Raw genomic sequence first — 9,913 nt, 5'->3', positions numbered from 1 at the left:
CCCTCAAATTAAAGAATTTCTCCCCAGTGTTTAACCCAAACCTCCCCTCTCCAAGTTTTAACCCATTTCCCTTGTCCTCTCCCTACCCACCTGTGTCCAAAGCCCTCCCCCAGCTTTCTTGTAGTCCCTTCAGATATCGGAAGGTTGCTCTGAGCTCACCTGGGAGCCTCCTCTTCTCCAGGCTGAACAACCCCAAAACCTCAGCCTGGCTTCCCAGGGAGCTGCTCAGCCCTTTGAGCATTTGAGTGGCTCCTCTGGACACCTTTCAGGAGCTCTGTGTCCTTCTGATGCTGGGGGCTCCAGAACTGCACACAGCACTCCGGGTGGGGTCTCACAAGAGCAGAGGGGGAGAATCCCCTCCCCTCAACCTGGTGTCCATTCCTCTGCCACTCTCCCCAGCTAATGAAGCCACCACCGCTCACCCCCTCCAGTGCTGCTCCCCCTTCCCCAGAGTAGCTCATCTCTTCCCAGACTCTGTTTTCCCTTGCCCTGCTTTGCTCCCAGCACTGTCAGAGGTATTGCTGTTCCCTAATTCCTTCATGCCAAAGATGCATCCCGCCGTGGTGGTGAACAGGAAGGAAACCCCTCCTACTTTGGGAGCAGTCACTGAGATGAGAGAATCAACTCCCTTGGCAGGGATATTAGAGCTGAGCTGTGAAATCGCATCATGGATTGACACTGAGAGGTAAAATCACCACCCAGGAACACTGCGAGGTGTTTTGGAGCAAATCAGCAGTTATTGGCACCAGTGATGAGGTGGTACTAACTGCCAACTAACTGCTTACAAGCAAGAGCTTTATCCACCACCAAGAATTTCCCTGTTGCATCAATGTGTTGTAAAAAAAGCAATTTTTAAGTCACATATGCTTTTAGGATCCTCTTACTTCAGAGTTAAACTAATCTGAAACAGAGCATGATCATAGGAAGAGGCTCAGGGGACTATCAACAGTGTCTTCTTGGATGTTTTGATGATCACTGTGCTCAAAGGCCTCAGGCAAGCGAGGATTTTACTCTGGAATGACAGAACTGCACTTTCATACCCTTTTCCTGTCAACTCCATCAGAAGCATTTCATCATTTCACAGAAACACACTTTGCTATGCAAAATAAAAGCAGGAAAACAGGAGGAGTCCATAAACTGACTGCCAATGATTAATGAAGCAATAATTAGGCCCACATTGCAGCAAAGGGCCACAAGCAATTCAGTGAAGTCCACCCCTCCACACTCGTGATGCCTCCAGTGAGGTGTCCTGCTTGCTGATTTACACCTGTAGCAAACCAACCACACCACCCACCAGCTCCCAGCTCCCAGCACATGTGGTGGAAATGCATGCAGGACTCATTCTCACCCCTTCCCAAAAGAAATGAGCAAACAACCACAGAGGCATAAATTCATCCCACCTGGTTTTGTATGGAAATACTTAAGTTGGGAGTGTAGTTGTCCCTCCTGGTGTCTGCTCCAGCTTCCACAAGCCTGTTTCATGCTGTTCTTGTGATTAAGAATCTAAATTTTAGGATCTTTCCAAATTGGACATGGGAACTGACTGACTCAATTTGAAATTTCAAGGGCACTGTAGAACTAGCACTAGAACTGTCTTCTGTTTTCCAAGCTCTTTTCTTTGTAACAGCATCAACTTCCTAATAAAGAGGTATGTAAAATGCAAATAGAAAGTGCTACTATTTTTAGACACAAAGAAAGTTTATAGTCCACCCATTCCAGACATTCTTGCACCCCAACTATGGGTCCCATTTCTGCAATGGAAAGATCTTCAGATTCTTAAACCTCAGGGTCACCCAGAAGTCTATCAAACACCACTCCATGCCACAACAGCAGAAATACAGCAGGAACACCCAGCCACTCTTACAAAGTCTGCTTCCAACAAACCTTCCATTTCTCAGGAAAGAACAAGCCCTTCTCTCCTCATCACCCCCATCAAGGAGTTCATGAGATTAGAGGCTTCCTGCACTCCTTGCCCTCCCAAATTGCAGTTGTTCCATCTCTTTCAGTCAGAGGGAGGGATGGGTATGTGGTAACACAGACTGTTTGAGCATTTGGGTGCACTTGAGGCTACAGACTGGATCCTGTGTGTCTTCTACTCCAGCTTTCTGGCATTAGTGACCCTTCCCCTTCTACCTTCCTTCCTGCCACAAGATTTTCACTGAGGAACAATCTGTTTTTACTTTCCCATGCTTGGAACTAGATGATCGTTGAGGTCCCTTCCAACCAAAACCATTCTGTGATTCTATGATAAAAAAAATCAGAGAGTGAGGGACATTTTCAGGCACTTATAAGCCAGGAGAGCTGAAGAGTCACAAAATCACCTACCAGAAGGGCATTCCTGAGCACACAAGGCTGTCTTGTGAACACCAAGAAAAAGAAAGCGGTTCTACCAAAACACTAACCTTGCTTTTAATTTCTAGATCTTTCATTTCCAGATCCAAAGTTCCCATGGACTTTGTGAGATCCTAAGTCACAATTCAGTTTGCACCTGAAGCCCTACAACCAACAGGGATGCTCCTAGGATAACGGAGTTGGTGATAATGTGGCATTCAGTGTGAATAATTCAGCCTAAAAGAAAGCTGGCGAGGGACTTTTTAGTCAGGCAGTGACTGATAAGACCAAGGGGAATGGATTCAAACTAGAGGAGGGGAGACTTAGATTGAGAGTTAGGAAGAAGTTCTTCCCCATGAGGGTGGTGACACTGGCACAGGTTGCTCAGAGAGGTGGAAGCCCCATCCAGCCCTGGAAGTTTCCAAGACCAGGCTGGACGGGGCTCTGAGCAACCTGAGATGGTGGGAGGGTTGGAATTGGGTGAGCTTAAAGGTCCTGTCCAACCCTGAGAATTTTATGAAAGAACAACTAGGCACTGCCTCAAAGAATTGTATCATCTCAGTCTCATTTGTGCTGTCAGTAGTGAGTATTGCTCAAGTAAGAGAAGACGCTCTGCCCAGAGCACTCAAAACCGGTGATACTTCCACTCGCTGGAATCCAAGCACTGCAGTCAGTACACCAATTTTAATATTAGAGAATTCCTCTGAATCTGATACTGTCCAGCAAACCACTGTTTAGAGACCAATGAAATTGCTTTCAATAAAGTCCTAATTTAGTAATAATGGCAATGTTTGGCTATCACAGTGCACAAAGCTGCAGTCTGCTAATGCCATGGGGTCTGTTTCCGGCCAGGAATTGCTCAGTGATATTATCAGCTGCTGTAAAATGTCTTGTGCCTTGGCCACAAAGTTAACCATTAACTCAGGTCCCCATGTTGTAAAAACATCATATTGGAAGAGCACCACGTGTAAAGCTGTCACTCATCAATCATGCACACAACAGGAATACAGCAACACATAAAAGGAGCCAGAAACTCAGGAAATCGTTCAGCGAAGGGAAGACAAACTGCAGGGAAGCTTATCTCCATGGAGAAATCCACTGAGAACCTCAACAATGGCAATCAACCAGCAGCTCCTGGAGTAACCCAGGCTGAGGAGCACAGCCCTGCAGCTGCTGGGGAGGGGGCTGCAGAAATGAGCAGAGCAGGATCCCAGCCAGAAAACTCTGTGGATGTGAAGAGGCTGGGCTTGACTGAAGACTCTATTAAAGACATGGAGAGTCCTTCAGGCACAGAACAACACAGCCCTGATGCCTTTAACCCAGCTATTCCAGACTGCCCAAACCCACAGCCTCTCATTACTCTAATGAACTCAAACTCCCCCAAAGTATGCAGCTGTGAACTGAACCAGCAGTGTTCAACCACAATCTCTGCTGATCTGGACTGCCCTGTCTGCTTCAACAAGTACAACATCTACCGAGTGCCCAAGCTGCTGGACTGCCAGCACACCTTCTGTGCTGTCTGTCTCAAGCTTATCCTCAGGAGAGAAGAGAGCACATGGATCATCACCTGTCCCCTCTGCAGAAAAGCCACTTCTGTGCCAGGAGGACTCATCCGCACACTTCCAAATAAAGACGGCATCATGGAGCACTTGGAAAACCCTGACTCAAATCCCGAGGTACACATTTCTGCTCTAGGGCTTGACAACACAAGCTGGACTCAGACCAGCCAAGACACTTTATACAGAGACGAAAACATTCCAGCAGACAACAGGCTGGCTGTCCAGAGACTCGTGCTGCTCCTGCTGCTGCTGGTGATCCTCACCATCCTCATCCTCCCCTTCATCTTCTCAGGGCTGATAAAATGGGTAATCTGTCTGGTGCTTACTCTGGGGTTGTTGATGTCTATGGTGCTTTGCTGCACTCCTAAATTCTACTGGAGGTGCACTAGGGACTCGCTCACCTCCTGCAACAAGGAGACCCATATTGCTGTTATTGCCTGAGAGGATGAACATGAGCTGCCCAGAGGGGATGGTCTGGTGGCTGCAGGTTTGGCGCTTGACAGTTTTTGGGACACTGAAAGCAATAATTCATGTAATAAATTCAAGAGGTGGCAAAGTTGGCACAATGGCAATGCACAGTGTTGTTCGCTTTCATTACTGGAGACAGTCAAATATTTATAGGTTGATATTTATGAAATAAAAATTGTCTTTCACATGATTTTTTAATCACAGACTTTCTTCCTTTACTTTTGTCACTGTTTGTGTCATCTCCTGATTGGCACTGCAGACCACTACCTGAAAGACCTGACAGATGGTGTCTTGTACAACCCCCTAGCTGTGGTTTTGTTTCCCTACTCTTTTAATACATAAACACCTTTTCTTGTGACAATGTGGGGAAATTAGACTGCTCAGTCAGGGACTGGGTGCCCAGTCAAGGGAAGAGTGTAGTTTTAAGCTAGATTATCATTTTAATCCCTATCACTGCCCAAACAGCTGCCCCACTCCAGGGGTGGGAAAGGGACTGGAAAAAGGGGATGTCAGTCCATGCAATTTTAAGTACACATAAAATTGGAGAGGAAGAGGCAAAAATCAACATTCCTAATGTGTTTGTGCCCATGCAGGGTGGATGGAACCTTTAAGGTCTCTCCCAACTCAAACCATTCTGTGATTCGATGATTCTATGAATACTGAGTCTGGGGCTTGCAAAGGGCAAGGCTCTCAAAAGCCCTCCAAATTCCCCATGTTAATTTATCACAGAAATAATTCCTCTCACCTGAACCCATCTACCTGGCCACCTCTCTCTTTGCTCTCCTTACACAAAATATGACACTGCCCTTGGAGATGCCCACAGAGATAAACAGAAATCTGTCTTGTGCCAGGCCACATGATATTTTGATACGGAATGCATCCATTAAAGTTTAATTGCTCACTGACTATTGTGTCTCAATTCCTCATCAACAATGTCAAAACACTTTACAGTTTTCTCCCTGACAGGAACTAGGGCTGAGAAATCCTATCAGGGAGTCTGCAAAACTGAGAGAAGCAAAGTGGCAACCAGTTGGTCTTTTCCTTTATTTAAAAAAATACTTAGTTGCTAAAAAGATATCCCATAACCCAGCTAAAAATTTAACTGGAGAAAAATCAGGGGATTTCTCCAGTTAAGCTACATTTTTTAAAGTATCACACAGATCTTAGCAGACCTTGGATCAGGCCCGTGGTAAATATTTGTGTTCGATAAGAATGGAAACTGAAGTACTTCAGTCATTCTGTGTATAAATATACCTAGTGTCTCATCAGCAGATAAACTAGATTAGAAGGGGAGGGTAAGGAGCTGCTGTCCTGGAATCCTGCAAAAAACAGCTCTGTTTTCTGCCCAAGAGCAACAGCCTTTAAGGGAAATAAATACTTTGATTTTCCTTGTCTATCTCAACACCAACTGGCTTACTGCAGAGTACACTGGTAGTAACATTTGCTAATAACCAACCCAAAAAAAGCTTTTCAGCTGGAAAAAGGCAGGTAGCTTTATACCCAAACTCTCTATTATTCCAAATACAGACTCCACCTGCATTGAAGATAATTGCAGAAACCCCTGCCAAGTCTTTCTCACAGACAATTTTCCTGACAAGTTCCCTTGGAGAACTCCTCCAGGGGGGAGGAGGAGGAGAAGGAGCACTAACGGATGTCTGGGACTGTCAAGGTTTGTAATAAAGAAATGAATATTGGCCTGAACACAGTGTGTATGAATGCAAGAGTAAAGCAAAATGATGTGCTGATTGCTAAAGAACACCGATGCCATTCAAATGGCCAAACAAGCAAGGAGGAAGCAGACTGTCCTAAAAATAAAATGACAAAGATGAACTGGACTATAAAAATAATAAAATGTAATTTTAAAAAGCTATAAAAAAAACCTATTTTAAATATATATATTGTAAAACTCAGGGAACTGCCGCACGAAGGACGGGGAAACAGTTTGATGCAAACTAACTCCGTTTATTTGTGCTCTTACACACAGTTATATACCTTTTTCTTATCTCTCATAACATATGGAATTACCTGATTGATTAGTTACAGTTAGCATGTTACTACGCGATTAGTTACATGGTAGGGAGATAACAACCTCTGTTTTACACCACTCATCTGTTTTCCAGGAGATCTTGCAAGCAAGGGAGTCTGTAGAAAGTCCCGTGCTTATCTGGCATACTTGTAAGCAAGGGGGTCTGCATCTGCAGAAAGTCCCATGCTTATCTAGCATACCCGGGGCTATGTTCACTCCATGGTTTGAGTGATAACCAGCCTGTCTCCATCAATTGTTCTGTGCTATCAATACATGCTGCCTTTATTCCTACAGGGAACTTTGCCTCAGGGGGAGGACACTAAGCAAGACACCCAACACCAGCAACTCCGAAGGGTGGATGTGTCACATTCAGTATTGGTTTGTCATCATCAGTCACAAAACATAATGAACCAGTGTCCCTTGTCCTCTCTATCACACAGAGCAGAGCCTGGCCAGCCCCTGAAGGCCTGTCAGCACAAGGATGCTGTCCTGGTTTGGGCCAGGATGAAGGTGATTTTCTGTCTTGTACTTTTGCTTTCAACTAAGTCTCTTGTAAGTAGCTGCACTTGCTGAAATTAACAGCAAGTTTCTCAGACAGTGTCTGCTGCTGGGACTGATAACACTTGATGTTTATAGTTACAGCCAAAGACTGGTATGCAGAGCCACGGACACTGCTCAGCTCTGAGGAAGATTTTAACCCCCAGAAGGAGTAAAGAAATCCCACCTGCAGCCCTCCTTTGGGGAGGAATGGACAAGAGAGATGCCAGAATTGACCAAACAGAGTATTCCATCCCATGCACGTCATACTCAGTATAAATTTGAGGGATCACAAGGGTCAAAATCTTTTCCTGCTCTTCCTGCCTTTCCTGCTTCCCTTTCTTTGCCCATTCCCTATTTGCTTCGGCATCCTGGGAGGATCCCATCCATTCCTCAGCCTGTGGTTCTGATCCATTCCAGCCTGAATCTGTGTGTTCCTGCCTCCAGCTCCCGACTGCTGCTGACTCCAGGAGTCCAGCCTGGACTTTCCCAGGGCTGCCCTGCAGCCTCGGTGAGGATGTGAGAGTTATTGGGGGGAAAGGGAGGGGTTACGTGGTATCAATTTTCCTGTAAATTTGTATATATTTAGTAATTTTTCCTATTTACCATTACTGTTTCATTAAAGCTTTGTAGTTTAGTTTCCAACCCATCAGTCTCTCTCCCTTTTCTCTTTCCTTTCTTTATCAGGGAGGAGAGAGGATTAGTAGAGAGCACCTGGCATTCGGTTTAATTGCCAGGCCAGTGTTAAACTGTGACAGATGTGAATAAATGAAATTGAAAAATTAGCATGGCCAGGAAAAAATCAGTTTGTTACGTATCACCCTGCCCTTCCAAAAGGGTGTGTTCAACTTCCTTACACCAACTTCTGTGGAAGCCCAGGGTTCTAACTCCACTGCTTTACATCAACAGCTTCCAAGCCTGCTTCAGCAGTTCACCTGAAATGTTCCTTCAGCCTTCCAGAGCCATGACCCAGCAGCTGATTCACAGCTCCTGGATATTGGTGGGGAGTCATCAGGCCCTGGAACCAGGTATCTGTAACAATTGTTGATTCTCCTTGGACAACATAAGGCTCCACAACAATGCAAACCTCTGAAGCAGCAGCTAGGCTTATAGAGAAAAGGATAACAAGCTTGTGTTCTAAAATGTAAAGGATTTCCTTGTACTCGGTTCTAATTTGTGCCAGTCTTCTTGGCAACAAAGTGTCAGCCCCAATGACCTTGTCCTGTTTACCTTACCCAGCCGGTTCCTGATTTTGGGTAGTGATGAGATAATACACTGCAGCCTGAAAGAGAGAGGTCCACCATGAGAAACAGGCCCAGGCAGTAATACTCATCTGTACCTGACAAACTGCGTAAACATCTGAAAACTATGATTTACAAAGACAGAATCCCATTGAGACACTAAAGGTATGGTAAGACCCAACAGCAATACTGAAGGATTATAGCTTGTACGGGCTGAATCCTGGACCAGGTGTTTTGTTTAACAATGCACATACACAAGCCAGTTTTAATTTTAAAATGTACCTATCTTTTTGTCATGTTGTGCTCCCACTCTGCCCACAGGGCCCTTCTCAAAGCCACCACTTTCCCTATCCTAATCCTTTTTCAGGTTTCTCACCAACAAACACCACCACAGTCATTTACATAAGGGAGTGAGACAGATGCCTGAAAAAATTTGACTGTAGGTGTTCAAAATTACTGGTAAATGCAGAAATCTCATTTTATCTTCAGAAATCCATAATTGTGCTGGCTTTGATTACTATTAAACTATATAATGAGATCCTAGGTTTAAAACATCTGGGATAACTCACTCCTAAGTGTCATTCTACTAAAGTTATGTTTTGGTCTCACCTTTTGACGTCCAGTGACACATTTAATGACAATACGATGATGCTTAAAATACCTCTATGCAACATGAGTATTTGTGTGAATAAACCTGAGGGGGTGTAATATTAGTAGCAAGCAACCAGGCCAATTCAAAACCATCTTTTAAACAGAACTGGTACCCAGATTATTTTAGAAATTTATTTATAACTGGTACCCTGATTATTTTAGAAATTTATTTATAATTAAGTCCCACATAGTACATTTGAAAGTACAAATCAGTTACCCCAGATACCAGGCAACCAGAAGTAGTTTTGCTTTAATGAAATGCAATTATACAGAAAAACTGCTCTCCTTCCTCTGAAAAAAAAAAAGCAGATTTCTCAAAAAATTACTATGCATTGGACTTGAGGTTCCAGACTGATACTTCTCTCAGAGCAAATGCATTTTTTAAGACCCAAAAAACCAATGCAAAAGCCTTATGCTGGGGTGGCTGAACTAACTCCAAAGCTTCTGCAAGGCCAATGAACCACAATGGAGCATCCTGAACTGAGCCACCAACCCCTCTGCTATCAGAAGCAACACATACACAGCCCTCATACTTGCCTGGTAAGTGAATATACACACACACTTCAGCTTTTGCTCATGTGGCTTTCAGATCCCACTCAGGAACACATCATGAAATATGAGAGATCACTGAAGATTTAATTTTCCTGTCTTGCCTGGAGGTGGCAAAGTCTCCGGGCAGCAACCTGACAGCAGCTTCACTGTCCTGCCTCTGTCTGAAACCTTCCCTCAGAGCAGAAGGCATTGTCACTGAGCAAGAAGGGCTGAAAAGGGAGCAAATGGTGAGCACTCACGCAGGCCTCAACCCCCAAAAAGCCACCAACATGGCGGACAGGACCCAAGGCTGCGGATCAAGGTGGGCAGCAAGTAAGGAGCAGTTCATCTCAGGGTGAAGACGGACCTACCCCCACGCTCCGTGGAGGCCCGCGGGCCCAGGGCCATCGCGGGAGCTGACCGCCCGCCCTCGCCATCACCTCAACACAGCGCCGCACCCTCCGCACCTCGCTACGCCAGTCGCGTAGGGAAGGCCGGAGGAGCGGGACGCCTGTACGCAGATTACGCAGTGGCGGCGGGAAGGGCGGGCAGGGCCCGGTCAGGAAGGG

The 9,913-nt window shown here is 45.3% G+C and overlaps 1 protein-coding gene across 1 annotated transcript; it reads left to right on the top strand.

Annotated features, from left to right (window-relative positions):
- Nucleotides 1-3,289: 3,289 nt before the first annotated feature.
- Nucleotides 3,290-4,548, top strand: RNF186 (ring finger protein 186). The gene has a single exon (XM_071767097.1). It carries the CDS (start codon nt 3,321-3,323, stop codon nt 4,329-4,331), a length of 1,011 nt encoding a protein of 336 aa, XP_071623198.1. The 5' UTR covers nt 3,290-3,320; the 3' UTR covers nt 4,332-4,548.
- Nucleotides 4,549-9,913: the final 5,365 nt, after the last annotated feature.

Source organism: Heliangelus exortis, chromosome 23 (genome assembly GCF_036169615.1).
Source record: "Heliangelus exortis chromosome 23, bHelExo1.hap1, whole genome shotgun sequence".
NCBI lineage: Eukaryota > Metazoa > Chordata > Aves > Apodiformes > Trochilidae > Heliangelus > Heliangelus exortis.
The sequence above is the reverse complement of the archived record's forward strand: the minus strand, read 5'-3'. Positions and strand labels throughout refer to the sequence as shown.